Source organism: Nerophis lumbriciformis, linkage group LG17, assembly GCF_033978685.3.
Source record: "Nerophis lumbriciformis linkage group LG17, RoL_Nlum_v2.1, whole genome shotgun sequence".
Lineage (NCBI taxonomy): Eukaryota > Metazoa > Chordata > Actinopteri > Syngnathiformes > Syngnathidae > Nerophis > Nerophis lumbriciformis.
This window is the reverse complement of record NC_084564.2, coordinates 9,514,229-9,537,500: the sequence shown is the minus strand read 5'-3', so window position 1 is coordinate 9,537,500 and position 23,272 is coordinate 9,514,229. Positions and strand designations below refer to the sequence as shown.

Genomic DNA, 23,272 nt, shown 5'->3' with positions numbered 1-23,272 from the left:
ATATATACATATACAGCTACATTATATGTATACAACATACACACATATATATATATATATATATATATATATATATATATATATATATATATATATATATATATATATATATATATATATATATATATGTGTGTGTGTGTGTGTGTGTGTGTGTGTGTGTGTGTGTGTGTGTGTGTGTGTGTGTGTGTATAGTGAACAATATGCACACTGTATTCATAGACTGGCTGCATATGTGACAGCTTGGAGTTTCACTTTCCGCCTCGCCTTCCATATGAATTCATTTGGAGATTTCTCTCACACACACACACACACGCACACACACACACACACACACACACACACACACACACACACACACACACACACACACACACACTTGCAGCCAAGCTGAACTGGAAGTGAATTTTCACAGCTACCAAGCGGCGTTCCAACTGCCAACCTGCGCGAGACGCTCCAAAATGAAAAATGGGCCGCGTGGGTGTGCGAGTTGTCCTCCTGCAGACCTCCGCAAAGGTTGAACATCCAACTAAAAAGTTTAATTTCTACAGAAGTCTGGAGCAGAATCTGCAAGCGGCGGCGTGGGCTCCGGCAAGAACGAGGCAGTGGCTGGCGATGAGTGAACGCAAAGAATCAACGTGGATGGTGCTACCAAAAGTGAGTACAGCCTGACGTGGTAGCAAACTTTGTAGAACATCTTGTCAAGGGACAATAACATAGTGCGACTTTAGAGTAGTCCGTGTACAGCTGGCAGTTCAGACTTACTAGCCACACGCAGCCATTACCATCTAAATATATGGCAACTCAAGATTCTAGCAAGACAATCATCTTGCATGAATTCCAACGCCCACTGTCAAGCGTGGTGTTGGTAGCGTGCACGAGTGCTGCCGGGAGCTGCGGTTCCATTGAGGGGATGCATACATTCTAACACGCGTAAGTTTCAAGATGAATGTCTCTTGCTTAAAGTCAAACAGCCTTGGTGGTAGCATGCACGAGTGCTGCTAGGATCTTCCGTTCACTGCTTTCTGCTGCACCGCTCCCAGTCTGTGGAACGCTCTCCCTGACCACATGAGGGCACCACAGACTGTGCTTAAAAAAGGCTTGAAAACCCTTCTTTTTAAAAACACCTTTTTTTTTTAGATATATGCCTACTAGTTTTAGCTATTTGGCTGTTCTAGTTTTTATTTTTTTAAATGTTTTTATTATCTTTTTATTTTAAATTTTTTTAATACACTTTAGCACTTTGAGGTTGCTTACTCAATGTAAAGTGCTTTTTACAAATAAAATCTATTATTATTATTATTATTATTACTGAGGGATGCATGAATTCCAACACAAATAAGTTTCAATATAATTCTCTTGTGCCTAAAGTCAAACATAGTGGTGGTGATAGCATGCACGAGTGCTGCCAGGAGCTGCAGTTCACTTATGGGATGCATAGATTCTAACACGCATACGTTTCAAGATGAATGTCTCTTGCTTAAAGTCAAACAGCCTTGGTGGTAGCATGCACGAGTGCTGCTAGGATCTTCCGTTCACTGCGTTCTGCTCCGCCGCTCCCAGTCTGTGGAATGCTCTCCCTGACCACCTGAGGGCACAACAGACTGTGCTTAAAAAAGGCTTGAAAACCCTTCTTTTTAAAAACGCCTTCTTTTTTTTTTTTTTAGATATATGCATACTAGTTTTAGCTATTTGGCTGTTCTAGTTTTTATTTTAATTTTTTTTAAATTTTTTAATTATCTTATAAATTTAAATGTTTTTAATACACTTTAGCACTTTGAGGTTGCTTACTCAATGTAAAGTGCTTTTTACAAATAAAATCTATTATTATTATTATTATTATTACTGAGGGATGCATGAATTCCAACACAAATAAGTTTCAATATAATTCTCTTGTGCCTAAAGTCAAACATAGTGGTGGTGATAGCATGCACGAGTGCTGCCAGGAGCTGCAGTTCACTTATGGGATGCATGGATTCTAACACGCGTAGGTTTCAAGATGAATGTCTCTTGCCTAAAGTCAAAGAGTGGTGGTATTCGCATGCACGAGTGCTGCTAGGAACTGCGGTTAACTGAGCGGACGCATGAATTCCAACACAAATAAGTTTCAAGATAATTCTCTCGTGCCTAAAGTCAAACATAGTGGTGGTGGTAGCGTGCACGAGTGCTGCCAGGAGCTGCAGTTCACTGAGGGGATGCATGGATTCTAACATGCGTAGGTTTCAAGATTAATGTCTCTTGCCTAAAGTCAAACAGTGGTGGTATTCGCATGCACGAGTGCTGCTAGGAACTGCGGTTCACTGAGGGGACGCATGAATTCCAACACATAGAAGTTTCAAGGTATTTGTTTTTTGCCTAAAGTCAAACATAGTGGTGGTGGTAGCGTGCACGAGTGCTGCGGTTCACTGAGGGTATGCATGGATTCTAACACGCATAAGTTTCAAGATGAATGTCTCTTGCCTAAAGTCAAACAGTGGTGGTATTCGCATGCACGAGTGCTGCTAGGAACTGCGGTTAACTGAGGGGATGCATGAATTCCAACACAAATAAGTTTCAAGATAATTATCTTGTGCCTAAAGTCAAACATAGTGGTGGTGGTAGCATGCACGAGTGCTGCAAGGAACTGCGGTTCACTAAAGGATTGCATTAATTCCAACACAAATACGTTTGAAGATAATTGTCTCTTGCCTACATCCATGCATGGTGTTAGTAGCGTGCATGAATGCTGCCAGGAACTGCCGTTTACTAAAGGGATGCATGAATTCTAACACATAAGTTTCAAGAATATTGTCTCTTCCCTATATCCATGCATGGTGTTGGTAGTGTGCACGAGTGCTGCTATTCACTGAGGGGATGCATGAATTCCAACACACATAAGTTTAAAAGATTATTGTCTCATGCCTAAAATCAAAAAGTGGTGGTGGTAGCATGCACGAGTGCTGCTAGGAACCGCGGTTCACTGAGGGGACGCATGAATTCCAACACAAATACGTTTGAATATAATTGTCTCTTGCTTACATCCATGCATGGTGTTGGTGGTGTGCATGAGTGCTGCTGGGACATGCGGTTCACTGAGGGGAAGCATAATGTCTCACAAAAGTAAATTTCAAGATTATTTTCTGTAGCCTGACGTCAAGCATGGTGGTGCTGGTAGCATGCACGAGTGCTGCTAGAAACTGCGGTTCACTGAGGGGATTCATGGACTCTAACACACATAAGTTTGAAAAATGTATGTTTCTTGCCTAAAGTCAAGCATAGTGGTTGTGGTATCATGCACGAGTGCTGCTCGGAACTGCGGTTCACTAAGCGGATACATGTATTCTAACACATTAGTTTCTACAATTACTGTCTCATGCCTAAAGTCAAAAAGTGGTGGCGGTAGCATGCACGAGTGCTGCTAGGAACTGCAGTTCACTGAGGAGAAGCATGAATTCCAACACACATAAGTTTAAAAGATTATTGTCTCATGCCTAAAATCAAAAAGTGGTGGTGGTAGCATGCACGAGTGCTGCTAGGAACCGCGGTTCACTGAGGGGACGCATGAATTCTAACACACGTAAGTTTCAGGAATATTGCCTCTTGCCTATATCCATGCATGGTGTTGGTGGTGTGCATGAGTGCTGCTGGGAGCTGCGGTTCACTGAGGGGAAGCATGAATTCTTACAAATGTAAATTTCAAGATTATTTTCTCTAGCCTGAAGTCAAGTATAGTGGTGCTGGTAGCATGCACGAGTGCTCTTAGGAACCGCGGTTCACTAAGGGAATACATGGATTCCAACACAAATACGTTTGAAGATAATTGTCTCTTGCCTACATCCATGCATGGTGTTAGTAGCGTGCACGAATGCTGCCAGAAACTGCAGTTTACTGAGGGAATTCATGAATTCTAACACATGTAAGTTTCAGGAATATTGTCTCTTGCCTATATCCATGCATGGTGTTGGTGGTGTGCATGAGTGCTGCTGGGAGCTGCGGTTCACTGAGGGGAAGCATGAATTCTTACAAAAGTACATTTCAAGATTATTTTCTCTAGCCTGAAGTCAAGTATAGTGGTGCTGGTAGCATGCACGAGTGCTGTTAGGAACTGCGGTTTACTAAGGGAATACATGAATTTCAACACAAATACGTTTGAAGATAATTGTCTCTTGCCTACATCCATGCATGGTGTTGGTGGTGTGCATGAGTGCTGCTTGGAGCTGCGGTTCACTGAGGAGAAGCATGAATTCTCACAAAAGTACATTTCAAGATTATTTTCTCTAGCCTGAAGTCAAGTATAGTGGTGCTGGTAGCATGCCTACATCCATGCATGGTGTTAGTAGCGTGCACGAATGCTGCCAGAAACTGCAGTTTACTGAGGGAATGCATGAATTCTAACACACGTAAGTTTCAGGAATATTGTCTCTTGCCTATATCCATGCAAGGTTTGGGTAGCGTGCATGGGTGCTGCTGGGAGCTGCGGTTCACTGAGGCGGTGCATGAATTCCAACAAAGATGATTGTCTTTTGCTTAAAGTCAAGTGTGGTGGTGGCAGTATGCACGAGTGCTGCCAGGGGCTGCAGTTCACTGAATAGAAGCATGAATTCCCACAAAAGTAAGTGTCCCGCCGCAAAAGTTTGGCGCGCTCCACAGCCCACAGTTTTTATCTGATCGGAACCGTTCGAGTACCAAAACGTTCGGCTGGACTGGGAATTGTGATCTCGCCCCCCAAATAAATAAACAAATATCCCGGATTATCCAGAATTTCCGATTTTCCCTGAAATTTTGCCCATTGAAAATGAATGGGCCCATTTTCAAACATGCACAACTCCCACATTTCTCACCTGATTTGAACCATTCTAACATCCACACACTCCACTCACCTTGGTCAATCAAACTACCATTTTACAAGTTCTAAAAAATTCCAGGAATTCCCGGTTTTTCAAACCCCTATTTTCACCTCTTCCTGGAAAGTTTTCACAGTCCACATTTTTCAACCGTTTTTGACCATTCTACCTTCAAAAAATTCCTCTTAGTTGGGACAACAAATGCTTTTGTTTAATTTTTTTCATGAAAATTCCCGGTTTTCCCGAAATTCCAGGAATTCCAAAACACCTATTCTCATTTCAGACTGTGACTATGTCAACATTTTTCAACCGATTTGTAAAATTCCTGCAGCAACCCATCCCTATCATCGAGGACAACTGTGCTAGTATGAATATTTAAAAAAATTCCCAATTTTGCCGAAATTTCCAGGAAATTCCCATTCAAATGAATGGACGTATTCATAGTTCTACAATGCTCTAAATTGTTACGCAATTTTTAAACCCGATTCTGACCTTTCAACCATCCACACACACTACTCTCCAGATATATCGAACACGAAGCATGTTTTCCCTTACCCCAAATTTCCCAGTTTTCCCAAAACATTCTCCCACCAATTGACAATGAATGAGCATTATACAATCTACTGCATATTCCACATTTATCATCCGATTTGAACCGTTCCAACATCCACACACTCCACTCACCTTGAACAATCAAACTACCATTTTCCAAGTTCAAAAAATTCCCTCATTTCTAGGAATTTCCCCCCGTTAAAAATTAATGGGCAATATACAAACCTCTCAATTTCCCACATTTCTCAACCGATTTGAACCGTTCCAACATCCACACACTCCACTCACCTTGGACAATCAAACTACCATTTTACAAGTTCTAAAAAGTTCCAGCAATTCCCGGTTTTTCAAACCCCTATTTTCACCTCTTCCTGGAAAGTTTTCACAGTCCACATTTTTCAACCGTTTTTAACCATTCTACCTTAAAAAATATTCCTCTTAGTTGGGACAAAAAATGCTTTTATTTAATTTTTTCATGAAAATTCCCGGTTTTCCCGAAATTCCAGGAATTCCAAAACACCCATTCTCATTTCAGACTGTGACTATGTCAACATTTTTCAACCGATTTGTAAAATTCCTACACCAACCCATTCCTATCAGCGAGGACAGTTGTGCTAGTATGAATATTTTTAAAAATTCCCAATTTTCCCGAAATTTCCAGGAAATTCCCATTCAAATGGGGGGCCAATTTAAATGAAATGACGGACCACATTGAATGACATGACGGACCATTCTAAATGCATTGGCAGACCACATTAAATGATATGACGGGCCACATTGAATAAAATGGTGGGCTACATTTTTTTATTTTAATTTTTTATTTTTTATTTTTTTGGTGGGCCACATTAAATTATATGGCGGACCAGATTGAATAAATAGGTGGGCCACACTAAAGGATGTGGAAAACCACGTTAAACGTGGCGAGCCACTTAAAAGATGTGATGAATAAAATGGTGGGCCACTCTAACGGATGTAGCAGACCACATTAAATGACATGGCGGGCCACATTGAATAAAATGGTGGGCCACATTAAAGGATAAGGCGGACCACATTGAATAAAATGGTGGGCCACACTAAAGGATGTGAAAAACCACGTTAAATGTGGCGGGCCACTTAAAAGATGTGATGAACACATTAAATAAAATGGTGGGCCACTCTAAAGGGTGTGGCAGACAATGTTAAATGACATGGCGGACCACACTGAATAAAATGGTGGGCCACTCTAACGGATGTAGCAGACCACGTTAAATGACATAAATGAAGTGGCTGACCACTTTAAATAAAGTGGGGGACCACCTTAAATGAACTGGCAGACCACATCTGGCTTTGGGTTTGACACCTGAGTTGTACTCAATAAAAGTCCCACAACATCCATAAATATTATCTAGAACATTTCCAGAAAGGCAAGATTCATTCCAGTTGTAAGTAACGTCAGACATTATTAACGTTTAGTTCCAAACTCAATCAGAGAAACTGCAGAAAGCTGAGAATGGACAGAAGTACACACACTGACATGCACACACACAACGTTGTGGGGCGGCCACTTGTCAGGTGACTGCCACACTAATGGTGGGGAAAGTCACCACAGAAAGTCAAATCCTGTGTAGGTACATTTTTGTTTTGTTGACAACCTTCAGTAAGACGTGAAGTCGTCCGTAGGAGCTGCTGTTTGGGGCAGCAAATGTTCTCTTTGTTCAAAGCCTCAACACAATGTTTATGTGTGAAATGAAACCAGGGTTTGTTTTATTAATATTTTAATAAAGGATGTAAAAACACAGCAAATTAAGCATGCAAGGGACTCGCTGCAGGACAAAAGCTAAAAGACAACAACCAATTAATTTTTAAATCGTTATTGATGTTACTTTGCGCAAAACTGGTTTTAACTATAAACAATATATATATGAGAAGACCAATATGCGAACTATAAATATGAAATGTGAAAAAATATCTTTGGGCAAAAGTGGCTAAATTATAACTATAAAAATGAAGAGCAATATAACAACTATAAATATAAATTAAGAAAAAATATCTATGGGCAAAACTTGTTAAAATATTTAAAAATATATAGAGGAAGAACAATATAAAAACAATAAATATGAAAAAATATCTTTGGGCAAACTTTGTAAATATAACTATAAAAACAAAAATAACAATGTAAAAATTCAATATAAAATATGAAAAAATATATTTAGGCAAAACTTGATAAAATATAAATATCAAATAGATATACGAAGAACAATGTAAAAATTGGAAATATGGAAACGTATCTTTAGGCAAAACTTGTTAGTATACGTAACTAAAAATAAGAACAATGTAAGATTTATATATAAAATATGAAAACGTATCTTTAGGCAAAACGTGTTAATATAACTAAAAATAAGAAGAACAATGTAAAAATCAAAGATGAAAATATATATTTGGGGAAAACGTGTTAATATATACAGACACACACACACACACACACACACACATATATATACTGTGTATATATATATACGGATAACTATATAAAAACTATAGCTATAAAATATATTTGGGCAAAACTGATTTAAATATAACTATAACAAATAACAATGTAAAACAAAATATAAGGTATGAAACAATATATTTTGGCAAAATTGGTTAAAATATGACCTTAAAAATGTAAGATTTATATATAAAATATGAAAACGTATCTTTAGGCAAAACGTGTTAATATAACTAAAAATAAGAAGAACAATGTAAAAATCAAAAATGAAAATATATATTTGGGGAAAACGTGTTAATATATACAGACACACACACACACACACACATATATATATATATATATATATATATATATATATATATATATATATATATATATATATATATATATATATTAGGGGTGTGGGAAAAAAATCAATTCGAATTCGAATCGCGATTCTCACGTTGTGCGATTCAGAATCGATTCTCATTTTTACAAAATCGATTTTTTTATTTTTTTTATTTTAATTAATCAATCCAACAAAACAATACACAGCAATACCATAACAATGCAATCCAATTCCAAAACCAAACCCGACCCAGCACCACTCAGAACTGCAATAAACAGAGCAATTGAGAGGAGACACAAACACGACACAGAACAAACCAAAAGTAGTGAAACAAAAATGAATATTATCAACAACAGTATCAATATTACTTACAATTTCAACATAGCAGTGATTAAAAATCCCTCATTGACATTATAGAACAATAGTGTCACAGTGGCTTACACTTGCATCGCATCTCATAAGCTTGACAACACACTGTGTCCAATATTTTCACAAAGATAAAATAAGTCATATTTTTGGTTCATTTAATAGTTAAAACAAATGTACATTATTGCAATCAGTTGATAAAACATTGTCCTTTCCAATTATAAAAGCTTTTTACAAAAATCTACTACTCTGCTTGAATAGAGAATCCTTTTGAATCGGGAAAATATCGTTTTTGAATCGAGAATCGTGTTGAATCGAAAAAAGTCGATTTTTGAATCGAATCGTGACCCCAAAAATCGATATTGAATCGAATCGTGGGACACCCAAAGATTCACAGCCCTTATATATATATATATATATATATATATATATATATATATATATATATATAGGAATAACAATATAAAAACTATAGCTATAAAATATATTTGGGCAAAACTGATTTAAATATAACTATAACAGATAACAATGTAAAACAAAATATAAGGTATGAAACAATATATTTTGGCAAAATTGGTTAAAATATGACCTTAAAAATAAGAACTAAGTAAAAATTACAAATAAAAATATCCACTTTGATGCGACAGAATGGGGGAGCACTTATTTCACTCCTGCACGGATTTTGTGGGCGTGGCCTCTACGTGCACTGCAAGGATGGCAACTTTCTAATTGGGGGGGGGTTTGCCACGCACACGCATCCGCACACGCACCCGGTGACAGCAGGTCGACTTCAAAAAGCACACAAAAGAGGCGAAAAAGCAAGACCGTGAACGCATCACTTTCACCAAAATCGATGATCGATCCCAAAAAAAACTGCGCCAGGCTGCAAAACAACCGCGCGTGCGCGCGCACACCTGCGCCGCACGAGGAGACAAAAGTGCAGCCGCGTGACACGCGCGCCCACCTGGACGACACAACTTTGTCCCCCACGCGCGCACCAACTTCTGCCACGCACACGCGCACGCCGTCGGACTCGCACGCTTAAAAGATTGTCGGGGCGCGTGCGCGCACACACGCACGCGCACACCACGCCCGGTCTGCAGCGTCCCGCGCGCTCACCTCCAAAGATGCTCGCGCACAGGCTGGAGAGGATGAAGAGCACGCGCCGCCGGACCATCATCATCATCATCGTCGTCGTCGTGCGACAATCGACTCGTCCTGCCTGGGCTCGCTGCTCCGGACTTGGCTCGTGTATCCGGGCGGGCTCCTGCTGGGGGTCCGCGCAGACTTCACATGGAGGAAGATGATGATGATGAAGAGGATGACGCTGGGAGAGGAAGGGGGGCGGAGATGCTTCCGTTCTGGAGCAGGACGCCGCGCTTTGCCGGCTCCGCAGCGTGCACGTGCAGCCCCTTTGCCCCGCTGCGGCACTCCCATTGGCTGAGAGGGGTGGCGAAGCCCCGCCCACCTCTAAAAACGCTGACAAGGGACGTCAGCCAATGAGAACACCTGGGAGTCGAAACGTGGTCACCGTATTTTTAATATTTAGTTTCCTGAAGTGGGGGTCATAAATACCGGCGGAGCGTGGGCATGCAACTTTGAAGCCCCAATGTTCGATTCCCAATGGTGGTGCACTTCACCACGCAACCAAAGTTTGGTCGAAATGGCAGCGATGCGTTTTTTTAGCTCATAATCAGGGGCGTCACACTCGGGTTTTTTTTTAGGTCACTTCCAAACTGTGGCTGCCCCCAGAGGGCCACTTGTAACAATTAATATACACGAATATGAATAAATAATAGCCTTGTTATTTTATTTTTTAACTAACATACAGATAAACTTTCCTCGCAGTCATCGCAGCAGGCAACGTTGAGTACTTGTTGATTTAAGTCCTGATGTTGAGCAACTCAAATACGACGTTGAAACAACATGCTTTTTGACAACGTTTAATCAATGTCGGGTTTTGACGTTGATTCGATCATTGAATTTCGGTCATTTTCCAAACAATATTCTACCACACAAATACAACGTTGAAACAACATGCTTTTTGACGACTGTTAATCAATGTTGGGTTCTGACGTTGATTTGACCATTGAATTTTGGTCATTTTTCAACCAATATTCTACAACGTTGAAACAACATGCTTTTTGACGACGTTTAATCAATGTCGGGTTGTGACGTTGATTTGACCGTTGACATTTGGTCATTTCTCAACCAATATTCTACAACACAAATACAACGTTGAAACAACATGCTTTATAACAACGTTTATTCAATGTCAGGTTGAGACGGTAAATTGACCATTGAATTTCGGTCATTTTCCAAACAATATTCTACAACACAAATACAACGTTGAAACAACGTGCTTTTTGACGACTTTTAATCAATGTTGGGTTGTGACGTTGATTTGACCATTGAATTTTCTCCATTTTCCCAACCAATATTCTACAACACAAATACAACGTTGAAACAACAGGATTTTTGACAACGTTTAATCAATGTTGGGTTCTGATGTTGATTTGACCATTGAATTTTGGTCATTTTCCCAACCAATATTCTACAACGCAAATACAACGTTAATACAACATTCTTTTTGACGTTTAATCAATGTCAGGTTGTGACATTGATTTGACCACTGAAATTTGGTCATTTCCCAACCAATATTTTACAACGCAAATCCAACGTTGAAACAACATACTTTTTGACAACGTTCATTCAATGTCAGGTTGTGACGTTGATTTGACCATTGAAATTTGGTCATTTTTCAACCAATATTCTACAATGCAAATACAACGTTAATACCACATTCTTTTTGACGTTTAATCAATGTCAGGTTCTGACGTTGATTTGACCACTGAAATTTGGTCATTTCCCAACCAATATTCTACAACGCAAATACAACGTTGAAACAACATACTTTTTGACAACGTTCATTCAATGTCAGGTCCTGACGTTGATTTGACCATTGAAATTTGGTAATTTTTCAACCAATATTCTGCAACGTTGAAACAACATGCTTTTTGACGACTTTTAATCAATGTCAAGTTTTGACGTTGATTCGATCATTGAATGTCGGTCATTTTCCAACCAATATTCTACAACATAAACACAATGTTGATACAACGTGCTTTTTGACGATTGTTAATCAATGTTGGGTTGTGACGTTGATTTGACCATTGAAATTTGGTCATTTTCCAACCAATATTCTACCACACAAATACAACGTTGAAACAACATGCTTTTTGACGACTGTTAATCAATGTTGGGTTCTGACGTTGATTTGACCATTGAAATTTGGTCATTTTTCAACCAATATTCTACAACGTTGAAACAACATGCTTTTTGACGACGTTTAATCAATGTTGGGTTGTGATGTTGATTTGACCATTGAATTTTGGTCATTTTTCAACCAATATTCTACAACGTTGAAACAACATGCTTTTTGACGACGTTTAATCAATGTTGGGTTGTGATGTTGATTTGACCATTGAATGTTCTCCATTTTCCCAACCAATATTCTACAACACAAATACAACGTTGAAACAACAGGATTTTTGACAACGTTTAATCAATGTTGGGTTCTGATGTTCAGAATCAGAATCAGCTTTATTGTCATTACGCAAGGTAACGAGATTGAGGAAAATCAGGGGAGAGCGCGTACGCAGTCCCCCACTACCACAAATTATGCAGTCGAGATTCCCACATTTGGGGAACTCGTAAGGGTCAGCACAACCGGGGTGCAATGGCTGAGCCTCACCCTAGGTGAACCACCTTCTTGATCATGGTAACTCCCCTGCCAGGTAAGTATAATGTTGATTTGACCGTTGAATTTTGGTCATTTTCCCAACCAATATTCTACAACGCAAATACAACGTTAATACAACATTCTTTTTGACGTTTAATCAATGTCAGGTTGTGATGTTGGGCTTCACGGTGGCAGAGGGGTTAGTGCATCTGCCTCACAATACGAAGGTCCTGAGTAGTCTTGGGTTCAATCCCGGGCTCGGGATCTTTCTGTGTGGAGTTTGCATGTCCTCCCGGGACTGCGTGGGTTCCCTCCGGGTACTCCGGCTTCCTCCCACTTCCAAAGACATGCACCTGGGGATAGGTTGATTGGCAACACTAAATTGGCCCTAGTGTGTGAATGTTGTCTGTCTATCTGTGCTGGCCCTGCGATGAGGTGGCGACTTGTCCAGGGTGTACCCCGCCTTCCGCCCGATTGTAGCTGAGATAGGCTCCAGCGCCCCCCGCGACCCCAAAGGGAATAAGCGGTAGAAAATGGATGGATGGATGGACCATATACCCCGCCATTCAAACTTTTGACTCTCCTTGGAAACACTATCGCCTTCTGTACGTTTACAGTATTTATAGTAGTTACATTACTTAAAGTAGTTACAGTAATTACAGTATTTATAGTAGTTACGGTACTTAAAATAGTTACATTACTTAAAGTAGTTACATTAGGTACAGTACTTAAAGTAATTACAGTATTTACAGTAGTTACAGTATTTAAAGTAGTTACAGAACCTAAAGTAGTTACAGTATTTAAAGTAGTTAAATTAGTTACAGTAATTACAGTAGTTAGTGTTTAAAGTAGTTACAATAATTAAAGTAGTGACAGTAATTGCAGTATTTACAGCAATTACAGTAAAGTAGTTACAGTAATTACATTATTTAAAGTAGTTACAGTATTTACAGTAGTTACACTATTTACAGTAGTTACATTATTTACCGTAGTCACATTATTTACAGTAGTTACAGTACCTAAAGTATTTGCCATATTTAAAGCACTGAAATTAGTTACAATAATTACAGTAGTTACAGTATTTAGAGTAGTTAAAGCATTTAGAGTAGTTACATTAATTACAGTAGTTACAGTATTTAAAGTATTTATATTAGTTACATTATATACAATAATTACAGTATATACAGTAGTTAAAGTATTTATAATAGTGACATTATTTGCAGTAATTACAGCATATACAGTAGTTAAAGTAGTTAAAATATTTAAAGTATTTATAATAGTTACATTATTTACAGAAGTTACAGTATTTAAAGTGTTTATAATAGTTACATTATATACAGTAATTACAAAAGTATTTAAAATATTATAATAGTGACATTATTTACAGTAATTACAGCATATACAGTAGTTAAAGTATTTAAAATATTTATAATAGTTACATTATTTACAGTAATTACAGTATATACAGTAGTTAAAGTATTTATAATAGTTACATTATTTACAGTAATTACAGCATATACAGTCGTTAAAGTAGTTAAAGTATTTAAAGTATTTATAATAGTTACATTATTTACAGTAATTACAGTATATACAGTAGTTAAAGTATTTATAATAGTTACATTATTTACAGTAATTACAGAATATACAGTAGTTAAAGTAGTTACAGTATTTAAAGTATTTATAATAGTTACATTATTTACAGTAATTACAGTATTTAATGTAGTTAAATTAGTTACATTAGTTACAGTATTTGCAACAGTTGCAGTAGTTACATTATTTGCAGTATTTGCAGTATTTACAGTGGTTACATTATTTACAGTAGTTACATTATTTACATTATACAGTATTTACAGTAGTTACAATATTTACAGTAGCTACAATATTTATAGTAGTTCAGTAAATGCAGTAGTTCCAATATTTACAGTATTTACAGTAGTTGCACTATTTACAGTAGTTACAGTAATTACAGTAGTACAGTAGTTGCAGTAATTTCAGTAGTTGCAGTATTTACAGTAGTTACAATATTTACAGTAGTTACAGTAGTTGCAGTATTTACAGTAGTTACGATATTTAAAGTTAAAAAGTACCAATGATTGTCACACACACACTAGGTGTGGTGAAATTTGTCCTCTGCATTTGACCCATCCCCTTGTTCACCCCTGGGAGGTGAGGGGAGCAGTGGGCAGCAGCGGTGCCGCGCCCGGGAATCATTTTTGGTGATTTAACCCCCAATTCCAACCCTTGATGCTGAGTGCCAAGCAGGCAAGTAATGGGTCCCATTTTTATAGTCTTTGGTATGACTCGGCCGGGGTTTGAACTCACAACCTACCGATCTCAGGGCGGACACTCTAACCACTAGGCCACTGAGTACAGCAGTTACAGTAGTTGCAGTAATTACAGTAGTTGAAGTATTTACAGTAGTTGCCGTATTTACAGTAGTTACAGTATTTGCAGTAAATACAGTAGTGACAATATTTACAATAGTTACAGTATTTACAATATTTACAGTATTTACAGTAGTTACAGTATTTACAGTAATTGCAGAATTTACAGTAGTTACCGTATGTGCAGTATTTACAGTAGTTGCAGTAGTTACAGTATTTACAGTGGTTACATTACTTACAGTAATTACATTATTTTTTTTACAGTAGTACAGTATTTACAGTAGTTGCATTATTTACAGTAACTACAGTAGTTACAGTATTTACAGTAGCCACAATATTTACAGTAGTGCAGTAAATGCAGTAGTTACAATATTTACAGTAATTACAGTTGTTGCACTATTTACAGTAGTTACAGTAGTACAGTAGTTGCAGTAATTACAGTAGTTGCAGTATTTACAGTAGTTACAATATTTACAGTAATAACAGTAGTTGCAGTATTTACAGTAGTTGCGGTAATTACAGTAGTTGCAGTAAATACAGTAGTTACAATAGTTACAGTAGTTACAGTATTTACAGTAGTTACAGTAATTGAAGTTAATCTCTTGAAGCGAGACGCATATAAACCCATTTAGCATGCACAGCACTGTGATGATAACAATTGAGTCCCAGGAGTCTGAAGGTCAATTCTTCACCACTTCATTAGACGCATGAAAGCAGCTCGCTCTCAAGTGGCTTCCAAACACACAGCAAAGGTGGAGAAGAAGGAGGTGGAGACGCTCCATTCGTCTTTCATAAACAAAAGTTCACCGTTTTATGGACAAACTTCCACTTTGGCGTTTTTTTCCCCATTTTGTTTGTTAGCTGTCTGCCAAGCTGTATAACCTCAACACGTATAGTGAGGGCAGAACAATGTCCATTAGCTCCATTTAAAAATGTGTAGTGAAGCCTGGTTTTTGTTTTGTTTTTGCAAAATAGTGTGCACATAATTGGGACGGGCTCAGCTCGCGAGTAGACGGTCGGAGGAGGGATGTGTTCTCTTCATGATTACATGAAAAGAAAACTTCTCTAACAGTCGAGTAAACAATTGAGGACGATGACAGATTGTCAACACATGTTGTCACCAGTGCTGATAGGACACATTTTGGTATCAATTTGATACCAAATACACAGAGCCAGCTTCAGTTGTCATGCTTTAAGCTTAATGGAGGCAGCTAAGTAGACAACAAGTGTCTCAGTGGGGTTAGCACTTAGAGCTAACAAAAGGACGTTTAGACACAAAACGATCGTTCCCAGTGGCGGCCTCTGTCTCGCCGACGCCATCTCCCCCAGTGACCTCATCACCATTACCACTTCCTGCCTGCCAACCTCCCAAACTTGTGTGTGTGTATATATATATATATATATATATATATATATATATATATATATATATATATATATATATATATATATATATATATATATGTATATGTATGTATATATATATATATATATATATATATATATATATATATATATATATATATATATATATATGTGTATATATATATGTGTATATATATATATATGTGTGTATATATATACAGTGTTGGGTTAGTTACTGAAAAGCAGTAACTAGTTACAGTTACTAGTTACTTCATTTCAAAAGAAACTCAGTTACTAACTCAGTTACTTACACCAAAAAGTAATGTGTTACTGTGAAAAGTAACTATTTAGTTACTTCTTTTTTTCTTCTTTTTTTTTTTTAAAGCTCCCATTAATGCCCTTTTAGCCTTCATTTCAGTACTGTTATTGCACTGGAGAATAATACAATCTCTTGATCAATTTGACATACATTTGCATCACTGAACTCTGCTAAGCAATGTGGTCTACATACAACACACAAAGACAAAAATATGTTACAAAGGCCAATTTGTTTCTGGCCAGAACAAATTGACAAAACTATTTTAAATAGCTGCAACATAACGTACATAAGTAACAAACAGCATAATAACAGCATAGATGTAAACCAAGAAAGGCACACACTACATACACAAAGCCTAACCAGGCATTTTCTTCCTCAAGTAATTCTGATACAAAATCATGTCTGAAGCCCAGAACACTCTACACATTTCCCCAGTTTTAGTTTAGAGATAAGGAAAGATTGGCCTGGCCCACTAGGATCCCTCTTTATGTTTGTGAACTTTATAGTCTATACATTTAGAGTGATGTGATAATCAAACACTCTAGAAGTCTAGAATGAAAGAGTATATAAGAGAATTGACAGCAACGTTCCCTCTCAGGAGCGCGCATGTGCAATTGTGCACTGCTCAAGCGTCCTCTGCGCACGGCAAATCTATGCCACGCACAAAATCAAATAAAAAAAATAAGCGCATAACAATTTTCGACACGGCACGGACACGACAGAGAAAACCGTTTTCGTCATCATTGTTCAAATATTGTAACGTCTGTCGAGACGCTTTGAGGACATGAATTCCATCCATCACTTTACTGAGCAAAACTCTTTATTGTCGGCCATAAAGACATCACCAAAACAGTAGTAAAAAAATGATATCTAGCAAAAGTGGTCATTTTCTGCAGTACAAACCAGACCAAAAGCAACTTTGTTATATCAACAGCAGCCACTCGCTCTTTCTCACGTGTGCCAACACTTGCACATATGGCACTTAGCCAGTGATGCGTTTACAGCCACACAAGAAGTCGGACAACTCCAACACCACACATAAAGTGTAATTCGAGGTCATTACACTATGATTTACCAATCAAATGTGTGCTTATTCTAGTGTCATTTATTAGGAATCTTAATTTATAAATATTAATCATTAAATGCTGTTAATATATTAAATAAATACTAATAAAAATATAATTTTTACAAACAGAAAGTTGCAGGAATGTACACATGATCCCCTGCTTACATCTCATTGTGCAACATGTGAATGTTTTAATGGGAACTAAATGCAATGTCTGAAAGGGGTACAAATTATTTCCAAAGCAGGACCTCCACCCAGACAAACAATACAAGTACACAGTTCATGAAAAACAATATTTTTTGCTATTGTCATTGTAAGTGGGCCTAAACACTTATATTAGAAATGGAAATGACTGTTGTCATTTGATTATAATAATAAGAGAATGTTGTCTGTCTATCTGTGTTGGCCCTGTGATGAGGTGGGGACTTGTCCAGGGTGTACCCTGCCTTCCGCCCGAATGCAGCTGAGATAGGCTCCAGCGACCCCGAAAGGGACAAGCGGTAGAAAATGGATGGATGGATGGAGATTGAACTTGTTATTTAGTCAGGTTTGGGACAGGTGTGCTGCTGGTGTAGCCACAGTGTGCACGTCTAAAGTTGCTCACATGGGCTCCACTCAATGCTCAGGGAGTTTTTGCGTTTGCTCACACACATGAACAATTAGAGGGAACATTGATTGACAGAGTGTGTGTACCTTCAGCGGTGAATGATGAGCAGAGGCAGACTTAATCCTTAAGTGGTGGTGGAGGTGAAGTGGCATCAGAGTCTCTATCTCTCTTTACTAGCTTCGTCGAAGCATGTTGCTTATGTAGCTTGTTTTAGCAGATTTGAATTGCTGTTTTGGGCAGTAGATGGGATCTTTGATCCAAAGCACAATTTACATTTAACTAAAATGTTCCTTTCTTTGTGCTCGACAAAAGAAAAGTAGTGAAAATATCTCCATGTTAGCAAACTCGACTTCTGGCTCCGCCATGATCAGACACGCCCCCCCCCCCACTCACACTCACTCACACACAGAGCGCATGTCTCTCTCTCTTCGCCGGCTTGTGACACAAGAAGAATCAGAACGTTGACACAGCAGCGCTCCGATAAAACACACTTTATACTACATAAAAAGTAACGTAAAATAACGCAGTAACGCATCATGTAGTAACGGTAACTGAGTTACTGAATATAAAAAATAACGCGTTAGATTACTAGTTACCGCCGAAACTAACGGCGTTACAGTAACGCGTTACTTTGTAACGCGTTAGTCCTAACACTATATATATATATATATATATATATATATATATATATATATATATATATATATATATATATATATATATACACACACACATATATATACATATATATATACACACATATATACATATATATACATATATATATATATATATATATATATATATATATATATATATATATATACACACATATATATACATATATATATATATATATATATATATATATATATATATATATATATATACACACATATATATACATATATATATATATATATATATATATATACCGAATTAGTGTGTTATTGTTTGGTGTCGTTCCAATTGGTGCTTTCAACCAGAAGCAAAAGTGCCGTTCCGTCTTCAAGCCGTCCATAGCGTTTCTGGATTCTTCATTCGACACCCAAGCAACATTTGTAAGTTTTACAATATAACTAAAACAATTTTTACTTACTCAACCGTCCCATGTGTGATGTCTGTAGGAGTGTTTTCATGCATATTTGTACGTGATATCGTAGTGTAATCAAGCCAGCGTTGCTAACAGGTTTACTGTGTTAGTATTTTTAACTTACAATGGCATTCTTTTTGTATTGTTTCAGTTTCACAAATTCCTCAGTGAATTCACCAAAACGTCACCGTGGAGTTATTGAGTCTGTTTAGCTGATTGGAGAGCTAGCTTCTGCAGCTAGTGGGTCCATGACCATGACTTCTGTTTTGTTTGATCGGCCGTTTTACTGCCGTGTTACCGACACCGTTTGGAAACAATTAAAGGCCTACTGAAACCCACTACTACCGACCACGCAGTCTGATAGTTTACAGTATATATCAATGATGAAATCTTAACATTGCAACACATGCCAATACGGCCGGGTTAGCTTACTAAAGTGCAATTTTGAATATCGCGCGAAATATCCTGCCGAAAACGTCTCGGTATGATAACGTCTGCGCGTTACGTCACAGATTGTAGAGGACATTTTGGGACAGCATGGTGGCCAGCTATTAAGTCGTCTGTTTTCATCGCAAAATTCCACAGTATCCTGGACATCTGTGTTGGTGAATCTTTTGCAATTTGTTCAATGAACAATGGAGACAGCAAAGAAGAAAGCTGTAGGTGGGAAGCGGTGTATTGCGGGCGGCTGCAGCAACACAAACACAGCCGGTGTTTCATTGTTTACATTACCGAAAGATGACAGTCAAGCTTTACCATTGGCCTGTGGAGAACTGGGACAATAGAGACTCTTACCAGGAGGACTTTGAGTTGGATACGCAGACACGGTACCGTGAGTACGCATGCAGCTGCGGCTTCCAAACATTTGATCGCTTGCCCGTACGTGCGTGCCGCTATGTGCATGTCACGTACGTAACTTTGGGGACTTTGGGGAAATATATGTGCTGTATGAACTTTGGGGAGGTGAACGGTACTTTGGGCTGTGGGATTGAGTGTGTTGTGCAGGTGTTTGAGTTGTATTGGTGGGTTATATGGACGGGAGGGGGGAGTTGTTTGTTATGCGGGATTAATTTGTGGCATATTAAATTTAAGCCTGGTTGTGTTGTGGCTAATAGAGTATATATATGTCTTGTGTTTATTTACTGTTTTAGTCATTCCCAGCTGAACATCAGGTCCCACCCGCCTCTCACAGCATCTTCCCTATCTGAATCGCTCCCACTGCCCTCTAGTCCTTCACTCTCACTTTCCTCATCCACAAATCTTTCATCCTCGCTCAAATTAATGGGGAAATCGTAGCTTTCTCGGTCCGAATCGCTCTCGCTGCTGGTAGCCATGATTGTAAACAATGTGCGGATGTGAGGAGCTCCACAACCTGTGACGTCACGCTACTCGTCTGCTACTTCCGGTACAGGCAAGGCTTTTTTATCAGCGACCAAAAGTTGCGAACTTTATCGTCGATGTTCTCTACTAAATCCTTTCAGCAAAAATATGGCAATATCGCGAAATGATCAAGTATGACACATAGAATGAACCTGCTATCCCCGTTTAAATAAGAAAATCGCATTTCAGTAGACCTTTAAGGTCTACTGAAAACATTTCTGTGTAAATAACTCAGTTCACAACATATATATCTGCGGCTTATAGTCCAGTGTGACTTATATATTGAGTCTGTTTAGCTGATTGGAGAGCTAGCTTGCACAGCTCTTGGACCCATGACCACGACTTCTGTTTTGTTTGATCGACCGTTTTACTGCCGTGTTGCAGACACCGTTTGGAAACCATTAAGGTATGTAAATAAACATTTATTTGTAACTAGCTAATTTCACAACGTATATATATGTGCGGCATATATATTGAGTCTGTTTATCTAGCGAGTCCATGGCGATGAGTTCTGTTTTGTTTGATTGACCGTTTTACTGCCGTGTTGCATCACCGTTTGGAAACAATTATGGTATGTAAATAAACATTTCTCTGTAAATAGCTCATTTCGCAACGTATATATCTGCGTCTTATAGTCCAGTGCGACTTATATATTGAGTCTGTTTATCTGATTGGAGAGCTAGCTTGCACAACTAGTGGGTCCATGACGATGACTTCTGTTTTGTGTGATTGGCCGTTTTACTGCCGTGTTGCAGACACCGTTTGGAAACCATTAAGGTATGTAAATAAAAATTTATTTCTAAATAGCTCATTTCACAAGGTATATATGTGCGGCTTATATATTGAGTCTGTTTATCTAGCGAGTCCATGGCGATGAGGTCTGTTTTGTTTGATCGCCCGTTTTACTGCCGTGTTGCATCACCGTTTGTAAACAATTAAGGTATGTAAATAAACATTTCTCTGTAAATAGCTCATTTCACAACGCATATATCTGCGGCTTATAGTCCGGTGCGACTTACATATTGAGTCTGTTTAGCTGATTAGAGAGCTAGCTTCTGCAGCTACTGGGTTCATGACAATGACTTCTGTTTTGTTTGATCGGCCGTTTTACTGCCGTGTTACAGTCACCGTTTGGAAACAGTTAAGGTATGTAAACATTTATTTGTAAATAACTAATTTCACAACGTATATATCTGCGACTTATAGTCCAGTGCGACTTATATATTGAGTCTGTTTATCTGATTGGAGAGCTAGCTTGCACAGCTCGTAGGCCCATGACCATGACTTCTGTTTTGTTTGATCGTCCGTTTTACTGCCGTGTTACAGACACCGTTTGGAAACATAAAAGTTATGTAAATAAACATTTCTGTGTAAAACGCTAATTTCACAACGTATATATGTGCAGCTTATATTTTGAGTCTGTTTATCTAGCGAGTCCATGACGATGACTTCTGTTTTGTTTGATCTTACGTTTTACTGCCGTGTTGCAGACACCGTTTGTAAACAATTAAGGTATGTAAATAAACATTTCTCTGTAAATAGCTCATTTCACAACGTATATATCTGCGTCTTATAGTCCAGTGCGACTTATATATTGAGTCTGTTTATCTGATTGGAGAGCTAGCTTGCACAGCTCGTAGGCCCATGACCATGACTTCTGTTTTGTTTGATCGTCCGTTTTACTGCCGTGTTACAGACACCGTTTGGAAACATAAAAGTTATGTAAATAAACATTTCTGTGTAAAACGCTAATTTCACAACGTATATATGTGCAGCTTATATTTTGAGTCTGTTTATCTAGCGAGTCCATGACGATGACTTCTGTTTTGTTTGATCTTACGTTTTACTGCCGTGTTGCAGACACCGTTTGTAAACAATTAAGGTATGTAAATAAACATTTCTCTGTAAATAGCTCATTTCACAACGTATATATCTGCGTCTTATAGTCCAGTGCGACTTATATATTGAGTCTGTTTATCTGATTGGAGAGCTAGCTTGCACAGCTCGTAGGCCCATGACCATGACTTCTGTTTTGTTTGATCGGCCGTTTTACTGCCGTGTTACAGACACCGTTTGGAAACATAAAAGTTATGTAAATAAACATTTCTGTGTAAAACGCTAATTTCACAACGTATATATGTGCAGCTTATATTTTGAGTCTGTTTATCTAGCGAGTCCATGACGATGACTTCTGTTTTGTTTGATCTTACGTTTTACTGCCGTGTTGCAGACACCGTTTGTAAACAATTAAGGTATGTAAATAAACATTTCTCTGTAAATAGCTCATTTCACAACGTATATATCTGCGTCTTATAGTCCGGTGCGACTTATATATTGAGTCTGTTTAGCTGATTGGAGAGCTAGCTTCTGCAGCTACTGGGTTCATGACAATGACTTCTGTTTTTTTTGATCGGCCGTTTTACTGCCGTGTTAGAGACACCGTTTGGAAACAATTAAGGTATGTAAACATTTATTTGTAAATAACTAATTTCACAACTTATATAGCTGCGACTTATAGTCCAGTGCGACTTATATATTGAGTCTGTTATTCTGATTGGAGAGCTAGCTTGCACAGCTCGTGGGTCCATGAGGATGACTTCTGTTTTGTTTGATCAGCCATTTTACTGCCGTGTTACAGACACCGTTTGGAAACATAAAAGTTATGTAAATAAACATTTCTTTGTAAATAGCTAATTTCACAACGTATATATGTGCGGCTTATATATTGAGTCTGTTTATCTAGCGAGTCCATGGCGATGAGGTCTGTTTTGTTTGATCGC

General features: G+C 38.1%; 1 protein-coding gene and 1 non-coding gene across 3 annotated transcripts in view; both read right to left on the bottom strand.

Annotated features, from left to right (window-relative positions):
• The window catches only part of cadm2b (cell adhesion molecule 2b), a 227,814-nt gene extending 217,991 nt beyond the window's left edge, over positions 1–9,823 (bottom strand). For both annotated transcript variants that reach the window (XM_061972403.1, XM_061972405.1), the window contains exon 1: positions 9,656–9,823. In XM_061972403.1, the coding sequence (XP_061828387.1) occupies positions 9,656–9,725 (70 nt within the window). In that variant the 5' untranslated portion in view covers positions 9,726–9,823. The remainder of the gene's footprint in view (positions 1–9,655) is intronic.
• A 2,354-nt stretch (positions 9,824–12,177) lies between these two features.
• On the bottom strand, positions 12,178–12,341 carry LOC133614956 (U1 spliceosomal RNA). Its single transcript, XR_009816657.1, has one exon. It is a non-coding gene; the product is annotated as a U1 spliceosomal RNA (small nuclear RNA).
• Between the last annotated feature and the right edge of the window lie 10,931 nt (positions 12,342–23,272).